At 41.8% G+C, this 18,020-nt stretch overlaps 1 protein-coding gene across 1 annotated transcript in view; it reads right to left on the bottom strand.

Moving 5' to 3' along the window:
* EPHX2 (epoxide hydrolase 2) overlaps positions 1 to 18,020 on the bottom strand; it is a 77,087-nt gene that overhangs the window by 43,333 nt on the left and 15,734 nt on the right. The window contains exons 2-6 of the mRNA XM_066278571.1: positions 12,640 to 12,724; positions 7,434 to 7,593; positions 6,063 to 6,253; positions 3,347 to 3,469; positions 797 to 871 (exon numbers count right to left, since the gene is read on the bottom strand). Of these exons, the coding sequence (XP_066134668.1) occupies positions 797 to 871; positions 3,347 to 3,469; positions 6,063 to 6,253; positions 7,434 to 7,593; positions 12,640 to 12,724 (634 nt within the window). The remainder of the gene's footprint in view (positions 1 to 796; positions 872 to 3,346; positions 3,470 to 6,062; positions 6,254 to 7,433; positions 7,594 to 12,639; positions 12,725 to 18,020) is intronic.

Below are 18,020 nucleotides of genomic sequence, written 5' to 3'. Positions count from 1 at the left end.
TGTAAGCTGACCTAGGTTGAGCTCCCTTCCCATTTAAATGGGGTGAATGACAAATGAAAAAAGATCCCAAAGTGAATTTGTGAAAATATTCTAAAGTCCTGCTCTATGTCCTGACCAGGTCAGGAGCCAGGGCCCTTTTGCACACAGCCTTGGCCCTGCCATAGCCTCAACCACTGGGCATTTTAACAACCATTTCCCTCTTTATCTTTGAGACAGCCTGAGGGCATGGCTGTCTTACAATTCACTACACTGACATAGAGGAAGTGCTTGATAAATACTAGTTAGATGAACAAACACTCTCCCCAGAACACAGGTCAGACACGAATGCAGGCTGGTACCCTTGGGCTATTCAAGACCTCATGTAGCATTTTGTTTCCTGGGAATATGACAATTCCCGTCACAATGTTTTGCATATCCCAACGCATGATCCATGTCTTCTGTTGATTTTTTTTAATTTAGAAAATTAATTTTAAAAGGGTGACATTGATCAATAAGTGTAGATTTCAGGCAAACATCACTCCATCATTTGACTCCAGTCAATTATGTTGTATCTCCATCACCTAATGGCAAATCATTTTCTGTCACCTTATATTTGTCCCTCTTTATACCCTTCCCCCAACCACACCCCTCCCGTACATCTTGTTGATTTCTGAGAAATGATACTTGTGGGAAGTATAACTGGCCTATAAGCAGTGGCTATTCAACTACCCTTGACAGTTAACAAATGTCTCTGTGAGTCATTTTAGGTGACCTGGTGAGATAGTACTCAGCTGACCGAGAGAGCGTGCTCACTTACCTTTATTGGCACGTACCCATGGCTCACATCACTTGGATGGCATGGGGTTGGGAGAGGGTCTGACATTTGGAGAAGCTGCAAATAGAAGATACACAGTGAGAGAGACACTGATACACAATGAGAGAGGCACCTGCAGCTTCCTTCCATGAGAAGTTCTCAGAGTGAGTTTCTAAACCTCCGAAGTGCTGGCCCCAGAAGCAAGCTCACAGATCACCTCTGCATGGCCTCCCGAGTCCTACCAGTGGCTGACCAACTCATCATCCTTTCCTGCGGTAGCACCATCTCACTATATAGCTCTGAACACTGAGATTCAAAGTGATGAAAAATGCACCACGATTGGCCAATTTAGCAAACACCAAAGCAAGAGAATACAGACTGGTTCTATTTGATTAGAACACTGCTGGGCTTCATTTCTTCGCCTTCCTTTCAGTTCTACGGAGGCTCCGACCAGTGAAATGCAGACCGAAGAGCACGGCCTGTCAGCCTGACCCATGAAAATCCCAACCTGCGCTTCCACAGTCTCTTCTCCCTATTTCTAGCCGAGTGCCTGGTGTGACCTCAGGAACCACAGGTGGATGCTAGTGGGTCCTCCATCAACTGAGCCCTTGAATGGCTGTGCAAAGCAAAGCCCCTGGCCGCCACTAACTGCTTCACGTAAGCAAGAAACAAACACCACTTGCTCTAAAACACTGAGATTCCAGACTTCGGTTAATGTAATTCTTCTCTACGGCAGCTCCTACAGTGTCCACACCCAGGCTCTCGTTGAACACCACCAGGAACACAGGGCTCCCTGGCAGCGAGCCACATGCTGCCATGGCATGGTTGGGCCAAATCAAAGTCTCTGTGCCTTCGCTGGTCTGCGAGAGCTGCCACAACAATGTGCCATAAACTGAATTTCTGAATCAACAGAAATTTATTTTCTCATTATTCTGAAAGCTGGAAACCCTAGACCAAGGTGTTGGCAGGGTGATTCCCCTGGAGGCCTCTCTCCTTGGCTTTTAGATAGCTACCTGCTTGCTCTGTCCTCACATGGACTTCCCATGTCTGTGTCCTAATTTCCTCTTCTTATAAGGGCAACAGTCATACTGAGTTAGGGCTCACCCAAATGGCCTCATTTTACCTCTCTAAAGGTACCATCTACAAACACAGTCCCATTCTGAGGTCTTGGGGGTTCGAGTTTCAGCAAATGGATTTTGGGGGAGAGGATGCAGTTCAGGTCTCCTGCCTGCAGGCTGCCATCTATCCTCGAGTCCCAGGGGCTCAGAGAACACATTTTTTTACAACATCGAAGAAAATGGGAAAATTCCTGAATAAAGCATGCTTCAAGGGCTTCTGTAACTTATTGGTGTCAGTTTCCTTGAGACAGAGATGACAAAGGACTGGATGCTGAGCACGCATAAGCGAACATATTCATGTTAGTGACTCCTATCGCTGAACTTCTCATTTTTAGTCCCAAAGGTGCAACTCAAGGAAGACTAGTTCTCCACAGCCAGCCAGGACTCTGACCTCTAAAATGGGGGACACACACTGTGGAATCCACCTCCTTTTAAGAGTCTGCATTGGTGTCCTCAGATGAGGACACAGAGGGAGGGCTTTGTAAGTAGAGGAGAGTAGGACACATACAGGGGAGGACCGTGTGAAGACATAGCAAGGGGGTAGCCATCTACAAGCCCAGGGAAAATGCCTCAGAAAAAAACAACCCTGCCAACACCTAAATCTTGGACTTTTAGTCTCCTAGCGAGGCTGTTATCTCAGACACCTAGTCTGTGTTACTTTATGGCAACCCTAGGAAATGATACAATTCTTTCTGAGAAAATTGTTGTGATGCCCTTGAAGTCCATCTAGCTCAATCAAGTGTATGGGCTCCCTCCTCCCTCCTCTCCCGTTACAGTGATAAACCCTAAGCAAAGCACAGCATTATGCAGGAGGTTTATGTAACTGTCACTCCTGGACTTAGTGAGATTGGTGATCTTAGGTAAGCTGAACAAAAGGTGCCTCAGCTTTGGCAGAGCAGGTTAACTCCTAGGCAGCTACCAGGAGGATCCTTAAGGACACTGCATCCTTAATGTGAAGGACAGGTTTTACTTAAAAGCCTTCCTTCAGACTGGCATAAAGGTATGAACCAGGAGGAACCGAACACCTACACCTGAGTGCCAGTGGCATGACCAGGCACACAAGGTGCAGCCCGTGCTCCCTACCTGCACAGAGCCAGACCTGACAATTAAATTCTCTTCACTCCAAATGGCAAAACTGGGCGGCTCTGAAATCCCCACTCTTGGCTTGGTTCTCCTGACTACTGTAGGTTCTTGGTCTCAGAGAGAGCATCAGTTCTCTGTGCACTGACTGCAGAGAAAGAAACAAGATGTTCTTCAAGGGCATCACGATGATGGCCATGGGTAATGAACTCCCACCCACGAGGTCTCCGCCTGGGAAGCACACCTGGAGCAATGAACTGCCTGAACACCGGGTTCTCCTCTGATTTGTTTTGATTTGTGCGTGGAAACACAGGTGAGCATCAGGATACCCAACCCAGCACAGATGGGCAGTTACCTGTGTCCTGGTTACTTTCTCCAGTTCTTGCAGGGCCGTGTCGTTGTCGCGAACGAGGATAGTGACCATTCCTAACTCACGAGCTGGCTTCAGATTAACCCCCATGTCATCCAAGAAAACAACCTGAAGCCAAATGGCACCAACACTAGCATCACTTCAATCAAAACAAACCTCATGCAAGAGGGTCAATGCCAGAAAGAAACACAGTAAAATGTGAATAGTGGCTGTTTTATGATGATGAGATTAAGGATAATTTTTCTCTCCATGTAACTGTTTACTCTTAAAATTAAAAACATTTAATTACATAAGCATCATGTAAACACACAGATATACGTGTTCCCACATACACCTCCTGGTTTCAGCCTGAATTCTGAAACTGTGAGAAGATTAAAGAATGGAAATTATCAGGATGATATTATTAACTCATTTAGAAAATCCAACACATATGAATCGGCAAAATATATGTCAAGAAAAGAACTATAATAAAAGCAGATAAGAAAATACAGGCTTTGGCCGGTTGGTTCAGTGGTAGAGTGTCAGCCTGGCATGTGGATATCCTGAGTTTGATTCCTGGTCAGGGCACAGAGGAGAAGTGCCCATCTGCTTTTTCACCCCTCTCCCTCTTGCTTCTCTTTCTCTCTCTCTCTCTCTTCCCCTCCTGCAGCCATGGCTTGATTGGTTCAAGCACATCAGCCCAGGGCACTGAGAATGGCTCCATGAAGCCTCTGCTTCATGTGTTAAAAATAGCTTGGTTGTGAGCATGGCCTGTAATGGGCAGAGCATCAGCCCCAGCCAGGGTTTGCCAGGTGGATCCTGGTCTGGGCACACGCGGGAGTTTGTCTCTCTATTTCTCCTTCTCTCATTTGGAAAAAGAAGAAAAAATAATAATAAAGGGGAAAACAGTGCTTAGAGTTATAGAAGAAAGCATGGGTGCATTTATGTATAATCTTGGATTAGGGCAGGCCTAGATTTCTAAAGCAGCTCATTCAACTCAAAAGCCCTAAATGAAAAGACATTTATATGCAAACTAACATGTAGAGTGCTGATATAATGCTTAACCCAGGGACTGAGGAGAGCAGGAGCAAAGTTTTAGAGGAGAAAGGTCGGGTCTTCTCCAGTGGTGGGATTCAAATAATTTAACAACTGGTTCTTTGCCCAAATGACTGTGTTAAATAGAAAAAAACAATATATCAAAAGATAGTTTATTATTTCATGCATTTAATACTTACATAAGAATAAAAAAGGTACACAAAACTAGATTATGTTATAAGAAAGTTTTAAAATATTAATGAAAAATATTAAATAATACCTGACAAAAAACAATAAAACTGTTATTTAAGATATTCCCATATTGTTTCTTGATTGGTGTCCTCACTTGCAACTTTTTTTACTGATGGACGGAATGAACATTATTACTATGGGTGCTTAAAATATGCTGTTGTGCAGATGAACGTTAAAAAAAAGAGTAAGGAATACAAATTTGTGATTTCCACATTGGGCGGCTGCCCAGGTGCCCACCTGAGAGAGAACTCAGATTACAGGTGCCGTTTTAACAACCGGTTCACTGGACTCAACAAAAAATTAGGTATCAGTTCTGCTGAACTGGTGCGAACCGGCTGAGTCCCACCACTGGCCCTAGTGTTACTGAGCCTGGTGAGGACCCCAGCGGTGGGGCTCAGGATTTCCCTTGATCAGGTGTGGGAGAGGTAGGGCCATCAAGAAACATCAGGGCAAGGAATTTAAGCCTGGCCCAACTGTCTATTTGAAGATTAGAGTAGGGTAACACAATGTGTCATCTAGAGATAGCATGAAGACAGGACTTAGGGGCACAGGGGTATTTAGTGGACTGCTGCAATATTGGAGCCCATTCGTGCTCACCCTTTGGTGGGATGACCCTGACTATCCTTGTGGTCCTGGAAAAAAATCTCTCAGGTTGATGTGTTTTTACAGGTAAACTAAGGCAGCCGGTCTATAAGCTTTCAACAATACCTATTTAGATCCAGGTCTGTAGAGCCACAGAAAGGGGTCAGATGCCCACCTCTGGTAGAACTTTCTAGAGAGGATGGTGTTAGGCAAACAAGTTTGTAATAAGTGTTTTTTAGGTTTGCTCGCTTGTACTGGGGCAGCACGCCATGTGTGCATAGTCTATGGAAGGCTGGGGTGCTTGCCCTCAGGGTTGCAGATTGCAAATTGCTGATTGCCTTCCTGCTTGGGAGAGGCGATTGTTTGCTGGAGAAGGAGTTTTTGTCCCCAACCTGTTTTGCTGAGGTGTGCAGAGAGAGAGAGAGAGCTGAGGAGCTGGGGAGCCCTGATTTCAGCCTGGCCTGTTTGGCTGGGGAGTGCTGAGGCTGGTGGGGTCCTGTGCTGAGGGGCTTGGGAGCCCTGGGAGAAAGGGAAGCAGTCTTCCCTGCCTGTTTGCTCCTCCACCATTACAAGACTTTAATAAACGGAATGGCCCGCCATTTCTGGCTCCACAGTTCCTTTACTGGCTGCTCAAATCCGATAGAACCTGCATGGCCACAGCGGTGGCATCTGGCTTTACAGATCGGTAAAGTCCTTTAGAGTCCTGGCCTGGGAGAAGTAGACCTGCCGCTGGACCTAGAACTGTCCTGCCAGGCCCCAGGTATCTCCCACCTGCCCACTCCTCCTCAATTCTGTTTGATGGCACTATCTCTAGAACATTCTGCTCCACTGAAAGGAAGCATCTACTATGTACCTCATTGGGGCTGGCCTTCACGGTGTCCAGCAGATACTTGTAGATCTGAGGATCGGGCTTGCTCATTCCGATCTGACATGACTCTATCAGGAAGTCAAAGCACGGCCTCAGTTCACACATCAGCTGGGCCAGGCTGCTTCTCTGGGTGCTGTCATCCAGCCAGTTGTTGGTGAGGATGCAGGTCGTAAATCCTGAGCAAGAAGTCACCAGTGAATGACCAGCTACAGAGCTTTGCCTGAGGAGCTCTGGGAGGGCCACATGGGGGTCTGTTCATGAACTTCAACCTCCTGATGTTTGACTACCTAAATTGACAAGCTGGAAAGGAATCATTTTCACTCTTAAGCACCTCCTGACAGAGACCTGAGTGAGCCAACCGTGTGCATTCAAGGCTTTCAGAAGCCCAGTTGGAGATGCTACATCCCTTCATTTCTTTCAATCATAGAGCATGAGGTTGTGATAGTTGTCAGCTCGTTTGATCCTCACCACATTTGGGCTGGGCAGGTCAGAGCTTACCATCCCACTTTTACCAATGAGCAATCCAGAAGCTCAGACAAATGATGAGCAGAGCCAAGCAGGCCCAGAACCCCGTCCCCGGACTGCCACTCCAGCACCCCTTCCACTCTGTGTTACCGCAGATGCATTTCAAAACACCTGCCCTGGCCTCCAGAAGCTGCATTCCCACTTCAAAACTGGAGAAATGTAACTAGAGACAGCAGTACCCTCTGGTTTTCTCTCTCTAACCAGAGAGGGCAAGAACCAGGAGATACTGGGAATGAGACACAGCTGAGTCGATGGTATGACACTCTCCACGTGATATGAGTTAGAAATATGGACATGAGATGGCTTAGCCACAGTCAGGTAAGTCTACTGATAAGTGGGTGCAATGATTTCAAACACACTTGCAAGGAAGAGCCGAGCTCTGACACTAAATAAACGACTAGTGAACTAACATGATATGTGATCTTGTGTCATAGACATGACACCACTTGGTACCATCTAAATTTAGGTCAGCCAACTCATAGCTCATCACTGTGACAACCAGAGGTTGAGAAAATCACAGTTGCTTAAAATGCTTTATTTTGAAATCACTGTAACAAGAAGTTGGGTCAACTGGAGAGAATTTTGCTCACTGGTGTAAATCGCTGGCATAAATCGCTTTATGTAATAAAATTCTTTCATTGTCCCAGCCATTCTGATAGTGCAGCTTTCTGCCATTTGGTATAACTTACTTTGAGGCTATGTTTTAAGAACAGCTTGCATCAAGGCCCTGAATATTTGCGATCTCAAAACACATTTAGATGTATTCTGACCTAATCCTGCCAGAGTTTCTCATGTGGTTGAGTTGGGAAATGGTCAGTATTGGGTCCTTACCCTTCTTTCTGAGAGCAAGAGCTGCCTGAAACATGGGGTGGTTGATCTTCCTTGCTGTTAACGCCTTGCCAAAGATTTGATTTACAGAAAAATCCTCAGGGAGAAGGATTCCAGTGTCCTTGGAGTGTTTCCTGCAGTCTTCTTCTGCAAGCAGCACCCACTGGGAAAGTAAATTGTTGAGGTACTGTCAATCGATGCAACCACTTGGAAAAGCTTTTGGCAGCATTTATTATATCCGAACACATGCATTCCCTGTGATCCAGCAATTTGACTCCCAGACAGACACCCAGTGGAAATGTCTACATATGTTCACTAAAACAAATACAAAAACGTTCATAACAGCACTATGCCTGACAATTCCACACTAGAAAATATTCAAATGCTCCTTTTATGGGCTGAATTGTGCCTCCTGCCCCAACTCTTCTTGAAGTCCTAACCCCCAGGACCTCAGAATGTGACTGTCACTGGAGATAGGTTCTTTAAAGAGGGGATTAGGGTAAAATGAGGTCATAGTTTGGCCCTAATTTGACTGGTGTCCTTAAAAATAGGAGATTAGGCCTGACCTGTGGTGGCGCAGTGGATAAAGCGTCAACCTGGAAACGCTGAGGTTGCCGGTTCAAAACCCTGGGCTTGCCTGGTCAAGGCACATATGGGAGCTGATGCTTCCTGCTCCTCCCCCCTTCTCTCTCTCTCTCACTCTCTCTCCCCTCTCTATAATGAATAAATTTTTAAAAAATCTTAAAAAAAAATAGAAGATTAGGAAACAGACACACACAGAAGGACTGTGAGGACATGGGGGAGAAGATGGCCATCTACATGCCAAGGAGGGAGGCCTCAGGAGAAACCGGCCCTGGGGACACCCTGACCTTGGGCTACTAGCCTCCAGAGCTATACTATATAGAGCAGGGGTCCCCAAACTTTTTACACAGGGGGCCAGTTCACTGTCCCTCAGACCGTTGGAGGGCCGGACTATAAAAAAAACTATGAACAAATCCCTATGCACACTGCACATATCTTATTTTAAAGTAAAAAAACAAAACAGGAACAAATACAATATTTAAAATTAAAAACAAGAAAATTTAAATCAAGAAACTGACCAGTATTTCAATGGAAACTATGGGCCTGCTTTTGGCTAATGAGATGGTCAATGTGCTCCTTTCATTGACCACCAATGAAAGAGGTGCCCCTTCCGGAAGTACAGCGGGGGCCGGATAAATGGCCTCAGGGAGGCCATTTTCAAACCCTTTCCTCCCATTCTTTCTTGAACATACTCTAATCTAGCTTTCACCTCCACATTCCAGAGATTTCTCTCGTCAAGGTTACCATTGATCTCCTCATTGTGTTGCTGCATCTAGCGAGCACTCGCCAGTATTCATTTTACTTTACCTACCAGCTGCATTTGGCGGTTGATCACACACCCTTCATCTAAAACTTGGTAACCTCTTGGCTTTCGGGACCCTCCTGACTTTCCTCCTACAATGGAGATGCATTCTTTATCTCTGATTGCTGGTCTTCCTCACCAATCTGACCTTTAACATCAGAGTACCCGGGACTCCAGCCCCTTCTCTCCTCCATTCACACTCCTTTTCTCCATGTGCATATTGAGTCAAATGGTGTTAAAAATACCATCTACCTGCTGTCAAAAAATATATATTTATTTAATCCGGACCTCTTCCTTGAACTCTGGGTTTGTACATCCAGCTGTCTATGCCACACTCTATTTAAATATCAATAAATATTTCAGACTAACATATCCAGATCAAGTGCCTGATCTCCCAATCCCCACAGCCACCATCCCTCTCCCATTTAAGAGTAACCCATGCTGCCAGTATGCTCTGGTCAAAAACCTGAGTCATCCTTAACTTCCCTCTCATGCTTCTCACTCAGTTCATCAGAAAAACCTATTGGATCTACCATCAAAATACTCCCAGAATTGGATCACTTTTTACCTCTTCTACCAATATTACTTTAGTTCAAACTGGCATCATCTCTCTCCTGGATTCTCCAAAAGCTTTCTTAGGAATTCTCTGTACAATGATCCTTGCCCTCTTGGTCTATTCACAGAGCAACCAGAGTGAGGTTTAAAAATATAAGTCAGGCCTTGGTTAAGTGGTGCAGTGGATAGAGCACTGTCCCAGAGTGCTGAGGTCGCCGGCTTGATCCTGAGGTTGCCAACTCAATCCTAAGGTTGTCGGTTCAAGCCCAGGTCAGGGCAAATATGAGAAGCAATCAATGGCACAACTAAGTGGAACAACGAGTTGATGCTTCTCTCTTTCTCCCTTCTCTCTCTCGCTCTTCATATATATATGGTCTACCACAAAGTTCTGTCCGTTTCTATCACAAGTTTCGACACGTAAGCACATGTTTATTTGGCGCATGTGTGCCTCTCTATTTTTATCACTTAATGATACATACTGACGTAGCAAATTAACTAAAACAAAGTTGATTCATGTTAGTCTTATGTGTGAAGCAATAGTGTACCCATGGCTACTGATAAAGTTCATTTACGCCACTGTAATTTTTACGAATTTCAACAAGGAAGAAATGCTACAGAAGCATGTAGAAATTTATTGAAAGTGTTTGGTGAAGGAATAATACCAACTATCACTTGTTTATGTCCTTACAAAATTTTTTGAAGGGCAAAAAAGTCAAAAATGAAGAAGATATCAAACAAGCACTGGTTCAATTTTTTGCATCAAAAGATAAAACATTTTTCAAAAATGGGATATACAAATTGCCCTCATGCTGGCAAGAAATCATTAATAATAATGGCAATTATATTATTTAATAAAGTTTATTGACGGTAAGAAAAATTTGTATTTTGTTTTATTCCAAAAACGGACGGAACTTTCTGGTAGACCTTATATATATATCATATAACATCACTTTGCTACTCAAAATCTTCCAATACCTTTTCATCTCATTTAAGGTGAACAAAAAAAGCAGAATGGATAAAGAGATTGAAGTATATGCATATAGTGAAATATTATACAGCAAAAAGAATAAAATGACCTATAACTTTACATAATAACATCTAAGATTCTCATGAATCTAATGGGAAGGGGGAGAGAAACCAGCTACAAAAGAGTGTATCTGCGTGATTCCATTTATATGGAGTACAAAATAGGCAGAGTGATCTATAAGGTTAGAGTCTGGGAGGGCTAGTGTGCAGAGGGGGCCTAAGTGTGGTGCCTACGGTGCTGATAACACTTTATTTCTTGATCAGGGTGCTGGTGACATGGGTGTATTCAGCTTGTGAAAATTCATCAAGCTATACACTGTGTGTACTTTTTATTTGTACCATATACATAAAAGTTAAAAGGTGAATTCATTACTGAGGTATCACTTTTTAAAAGCCCAATGGAACCTAAGTAATCTTTATCACAGTATAGTTTGGTCTTTCAGACCTCCCCCTCTAATTCATTCAAGTTTCATAGAGGCTAAAGAAGTCTGAATGGGTATAGGATTTCCATAGCAATTACTAGGAATTCCCTCTACTAATTCCTATGTTCGTTGAAAATGTACATTACTTCCTTCTTTCCTTACCTTCCAACAACAATATTACTGCAGCTTTTTTACTGAGTCACATTTAGTAGCATTTATTCTTAACAATATCATTCCAGTTTTCATTCACCAGTTGCCACAATGTGTGTGTGTGTGGGGTGTGTTTTAAAGTGACTGTGATTCATTATACTCCCCACACTAAGACCACTCTTGCCTGCACAGAAAAGGTAAGCTCTTGCTTCCTATTATGGTAGACCCCCAAGTTCTCCGGCTGACCTATAGGTGGCTGTAATTTACAAAGAAACTTTTTAAAATATAGATGGTTTTATCTGTGTATTATAGAGTAGATTCTCAGTAGCCTTTTTTTCCTTGAGGTGCTAGTTTAAAAGAATTCAAATGATTTTCAATCCTGATTACTTTGTTAAAAAATAATTGAGGTTGCAGTAACAACAATAATAATTTTTCAGCACTTACTATGCGCCAGGCACTGTGCTAAGCACTTTTCAATCTTTGTAACAACCTACGAAATGAATAGTATTAGCAGTCTTATTTTATAGATGGCAAAACCGGAACTTTGAGAAGTTAAGCAAGTTGCTGAGGTCACACAGTCTGTTAGTGAGAACTATGGTTCAAATCCTGATCTCTGATCCCAAAGTCCACGCATTGTATAATTATTAATTAACACCCCTCTCCAGTGGCCCTGTCTGAGAAAAGCTATTCCAATGATGACTACTATAAGAAACAAACAGAAAATAATGTAAGTGGGCAAAGAGATAAAAAAAATTAGAACCCTTATGCACTGCAGGGGGGAATATAAAATGGTGCAGCTGCTATGGAAAAAAAAGTATAGTGGCTCCTCAAAAAACTAAAAATAGAACTGCCATTTGATCCAGCAGCTTCATTTCAGTATATACACACAGAAGAATTGAAAGGTGTCAAACAGATATTTACACCCATGCTCATAGCAACTTTATTCACAATAACCAAAAGGTGGAAGCAGCCCAAGTGTCCATCACAGATGAATGGATATACCAAATGTGGTGTATATATTAAAAGACAATGGAACCCAAGTAGCCTCTATCATAGTATCATTTCTCTCTTCCAAGGAAAGACATCCTGTCACATGCTACACCATGGATGAACTCTGAAGACATTACGCTAAATGAAATAAGCCAGTTATGCAAAGACAACTATTGTATGATTCTACTTACATAAGGCACCTAGAGCAGCTAAATACATAAAGACAAAAAGTTCAACAGTGGTTACGGGGTAGGGGCAGGTGAACAGGAAGTTATTTAACAGGCATAAATTTCAGTTTTACAAGATGAAAAGGGTTCTCGAGATTGATGGTGTGCACTGTGAAGGTACTTAAATTGTATACTTAGAAATAATCAAGTTGGTAAATTTTATGGTATGTGTATTTTACAGTTTAAATTTAAAAAGAAAGCTACTCTGGCTATTGTAATTCCCTGGCATAGATCTTCAAAGGTTTGGAAATTGGGGTATGTCCCTCTGCTTGGCCCCAAAAGACAACATACCAGTCTAAAATGTCTCTCTGTGTGTCTCCAGGCCTCCAGCCGTCCTGTGAGTTAAATGCCACAAGGGGTACATGGGTAAAGCAGACATGGCTCTGCCCTCAGAGAGCTATGGTCAGTGTGGGAGATGGGTGTGTAGGCACAGAATGTATAAGGTGTCCCCTTACCTGGGAAAACGTGATCTCTCCCTTCATGAGACGAACCATGGAACCAACTGGGTCTCCTTTTATCAAAGCTTCATTCAGAAAGCCTCTGGAAGACACAATGCCATGAATGTTCCAATGACTTCATCACAGTGGCTATGGGGACAGATACTATTTATAGTATCTGTCCACAGTGGCTGTGGACAGACTGCTATTAGAAGGCATTCTGCCATGAACAGAACAAAACTCGGTATCTTGGAAGATTACTTCCTTTTGTAAGTTCCTTCCACTTCATGACAATGTTTAAAAATTTTAAGTGATGTCAGAGAAAATAAGGCTGTTTTAAATATCTATTAGCATGGTTACTATTTAATGTAATTTTAAAGGTTAATGGTTCTATAAATTGTGTTATTGGAGTCAAAGTACACCATGTAATGGACTGGAGTTTCCTTTGAGGTAGGAAGAAAATCTTTCCAGATACCATCCACCAAATGGTACTCATGCCCACAACACTTCAGTGGGTGTTTGAGGATACAGGCAAGAAATGACACCTGTTCCTACTCACTAAGAAATTTTAATTTGATAGAAAAGGTCAAACTTATCTGGTAACAATCTGACTTCAGCAGCTGGTCTTAACTTCTCAATTGTTGAACCAGGAAATGTTTCAATCAGAGACATGGCTTTCTAGCAAAGAGGTTTATTAAACAATACCAGCAATATTCTGGAACCTAGATATTCAACTCACTGGATACTTTAGGGCACCTACCTTAGCCTAAACACAGTAATGAAACTATCAGATTCAAGACAATGGGTAAAAATTATAGAGAAATTGAACTATTCTCTCTCCACCTCTGACAGTACGGTTATTGACAAGAGGATTGCTTGATGTGCTTACCGTCCAAGGGAGAATTTGTGCCCTGCCAACACTTCCTGCTATTCCTGAAAGTATGATAATGTATTAGAATGGTAGGGATATGTAAAGTTTCTCTTCTAATGGAGTAACATTTAGGTGAAATCTAGTTAAAACTGAGCTGAAAAATTTGGGAGAAGTGGACATTTACCCTTATAAATTTAAGCTGTTTATTTAATTAGTATAATTTGCTACACAATTGTACTATGTTCATAAAGATTTTGTTCTGTTAACCATTACAATTTCACAAATGGCTAGTTATAAGGCAAACCAATTATTATGTCTCTGTCAATCTGCAAATGATTCTGATACTTATGTAGAAGTAAATGGTTTTTCTCTAACACTGTTACGTATAGCAAAAAGAACCCAATTGTATAATTTTTAAATGCCCTTAGTAGAAAGCACATAAGGTTTTTAGTTATAGCTCCTGACTTCCTTCAGTCCCATTCCTTTGAACGCTTCTCAGATGTAGCTCAAGTTTGGTCATTCCACAATGGTGGTAAATAAAATTTTGAGACTAATATGGGAACGACTTCTGTAGAACTGTAGTCATGGGCTGGCCTCGGCACTGCTGAATTAGACGTAATGATGTGAAATCAACTATGACAGTTAACAGAATGGCCCCTTCTGACACTAGAGCCACCAGAGCTCAGTAAAGATCTCTAGATTCCCTAGCAGTCCTTGACAAGAGGATTGCTTGATTGTCTTGCAGCCCAAGGGGGAATCCGTGCCACAGGCAACACTTCCTGCACACCTGAATAAATAAATGCCTCTTCCCAAGTTCTTTGGCAACCAAACTTCTTGCCCAATACCTCAGGGGGCATTTCAATTTTCTTCCAGTGCCACTTCCTAGTTAGGATTTAAATTTTCTGACATTTTCAGTTAGCTCCCAACTGAGCTCAGAACTGTTTCCAGGTCTGGATTCCAAGCTGTGTTGTTTACTGTCATTCTAATTTGTTCAATATATTTCATTGTCAAGATACTGATGTCCTGCATAGCCAAATACATAAAATCTCTTCTAAGACTTCAGAAGTGATGGAACAAAGGATAGAAATAATCCATCAGGCCACTGCATCCCGTCTGTGTTTGTAATTCACACTGGTTAAAACCTTTACTCTCAATGCCAGATACCTTTGGTCAGCTACCGTATTGCTCTTATTAACCAAATGGTTTTGTTGTTCTTTAATCTTTCCCAAGTTATCACCTGGGACACCGAGGATCCAAATTTGAAACCTTAAGGTTGCTGGTTTGAGCACAGGCTCATCTGGCTTGAGTGCGGGTTCACCAGCTTCATCATGGGGCTGCCGGCTTGAATGTGGGATCACAGACATGACCTCATGGTCGCTGGCTTGAGCTCAAGGTCATTAATTTGAGCAAGGGGTCACTCGCTCTGCTGTAGCCCCCGCCCTGGTCAAGGCACATATGAGAAAGCAATCAATGAACAACAAAGAGTTGATGCTTCTCATTTCTCTCCCTTCCTGTCTGTCTGGCCCTATCTGTCCCTCTCTCTGACTCTCTGTCTCTGTAAAAACAACAACAACAAATATATATATATATATATATATATATATATATATATATATATATATATATACACACACATATATGAAAGAAAAAGAAAAAAAGACATGTTTCACCGATTTAAATGGCAAAGTCTAAAAGGGTCATCTCCACTGCAGGGGTGATCCAGGATTGGCCTTCCCATGCATGGTCAGGACAAGTACAGCTTTTTTGGAGTAGTCTGGCAGTATCTATCAATATTTTAAATGTAAAAACACTTTAAACTGTCACCTCTATTTTCAGAAAACTACCCAACAGAAATATTGGAGTGATGCTGTTTATAACAGTGAAAGCTTAGAAATAACTAAATGTCCACTCACAGGGAAAATGTTTAAATAAATTATGGTACTTCCGTGTTGGAATGGAATGGTTAAAAAATGAAAGGTAGGTATATATGAACACATAGAATAGTCTGACAGATGTCAAAATATTAAGTGAAGTAAAATAATTAAAATCAAGTAAGTTAAGTGAAAAAAATAAAAATTAAGATCTATAACAATACATGTACAATGATTCTATTGTCCTTTTTTTGAGGTATCTAGAGTGATTTATTGTTAATTATTTTTACAACTTTTTCAGGAAGATAATACACATATTTAAACATCCTCAAACATTCAAAAGGCATTAATAACTGACATTTTACTATCACTAAAGTTCTTGTTGCTTTTTTAGAAAATAACACTGATGAATGATTGAAAGCTATTTCCCTTCATGCTGAAGCCTATGAGTGGCAGTTGCACCTCCAATAACAGTTCCACTGACAAATATTCTTGACTTGCTTCTTTCATCGGCCATTTGGTACAGCTCATCTTGAAACTGGCTTCCCTATTCAAACCTGTCCAGGTCCGCTACTTTGGAGTTAACTTGTACACCATGAAAAAGGCTTTTTTGCCATTGCACAGTAGGAATGGGATGTTTTTGAGAAAAATCACCACACAATTATCAGAGTTATTTCTTGGATCCGATTCACAGAAGCAGTCACTGGCTTCCCCAGAGATGATGACACGCTGTTCCCCTTCCTCAGCCCCTGGTCAGGGCACACACAAGAATCCGCCAAGGAATGCATAGTAGGTGGAAGAACAAATCAATGTTTCTCTCTCCCCCCCACCTTACTCTCTAAACTAAAAACAAATAAATTTATTGATCATCCACCAATCTATGCAGAAAGGTGTTGACAAATTTATATAAGCAAGTGGCAGGTTGACAATCTTCTATCTGACACCTCAGAACCAGATGAGTTTTCAAAAGTCAGAATTTTTCAGATTATAAAGGTAAATTGGGGAATATACCATATATTAACTCTGGAAAGGTCTGGGGCAGCCCTCATCATCAAACTCATCAATATTTCTATAGTGAAATGAGTGACTATTTTTAGTAGCAGGACACACAATGGTGATAAAAGGCCTCATGTGTACTCAAATCAGATTCGCTACCAATGAGACCAGATCAGATTTTATGGTCAAATGAAGTCAGGCCAGGTTTTGCTGCCATGAAATTATGAAAAAAAACAAATAAACATTGTTTGGATAAATAAACTACATAGCAAACAGGATTATGAGTGGGATGAGAGAGGAACAGGGAGAAGTTAAGAGGAACTTATATTTTCTTCTTTACATAATTCTGTTCATTTGAGTATTTTCATAGTAAAAATACATTTGTGTCTTAGTTGTGTAATTAAAACCCATATGCAAAATTAAAAAAAAAGGGAAAGATGTTTCAAAATGTACAGAAAAGCCCAGAAGTGCAAAAAAGCAACTGCAAGTCCAGAAACTTCCCAGAAGCTCTTGGAAGCACTCAACACATATTTCCTGAAATACAGTGTGTCCGTAAAGTCATGGTGCACTTTTGACCAGTCACAGGAAAGCAACAAAAGACGACAGAAATGTGAAATCTGCACCAAATAAAAAGAAAACTCTCCCAGTTTCATACCTATTCAGTGCAGTTTGATATGGGCTCATGCACAGAATTTTTAGGGCTCCTTAGGTAGCTATCCCGTATAGCCTCTACAGACTCGTCACTGACTGATGGCCTACCAGAACGGGGTTTCTCCACCAAACTGCCAGTTTCCTTCAACTGCTTATCCCACCGAGTAATGTTATTCCTATGTGGTGGCGCTTTGTTATAAATGCGCCGATATGCAGTTTGGTCACGGATTCGAATTTAGCGAGCCACAGAACACACTGAACTTTCCTCTGTACCGTCCACATCTCGACTGGCATGGCCGTGGGCTGCTCCGCTGTATACACGGTGTTACGTCATCATCTGCACATGCGTACATGCTGCCACATCATCCTACAGAAACTGGGAGGGTTTCCTTTTATTTGGTGCAGATTTCACATTTCTATCGTCTTTTGTTGCTTTCCTGTGACCGGTCAAAAGTGCACCATGACTTTATGGACACACTGTAGTTCCCAGGATGCAAACAAGAAGTTCTAGTTCTCAAATACTCTTTATGTATTGGCTGATTACGTGCTTCTTCTACTCATAAAAAAAAAAAATTACTAAGCTTTGCATATAGAAAGCACCTCGGATTCTAAAGTATACAGTTTTGAAAGAAATTGACATGTTTTTCAAAACATTTTTTTAAATTTTTTTATTTCAGTGAGAGAGGACGGGAGAGAGAGACAAGAACATCAAGCTGTTCCTGTATCAAACCTGCAAGAAGATGTTCTAACCAACCGAACCATCCAGCCAGGGCTCAAAATTTTTTCGATTACTGTTTCCAATCACTATTATTTTGTATTAGTTTCAAGTGTACAGCACATTGAACAAACAATCATACACGTCACAAAGTACTCCCCACCCCGATATTTCCAGTACCCACGTAGCACCATACAGAGTTATTACAATATTATTGACTATATGCCCTGTGCTATACTTTGCATCTTTGTAACTATTTTGTAACCACCAATTGGTACTTCTTAAACCCTTCACC

Source organism: Saccopteryx bilineata, chromosome 1, assembly GCF_036850765.1.
Source record: "Saccopteryx bilineata isolate mSacBil1 chromosome 1, mSacBil1_pri_phased_curated, whole genome shotgun sequence".
Classification (NCBI taxonomy): domain Eukaryota; kingdom Metazoa; phylum Chordata; class Mammalia; order Chiroptera; family Emballonuridae; genus Saccopteryx; species Saccopteryx bilineata.
The sequence above is the reverse complement of the archived record's forward strand: the minus strand, read 5'-3'. Positions and strand labels throughout refer to the sequence as shown.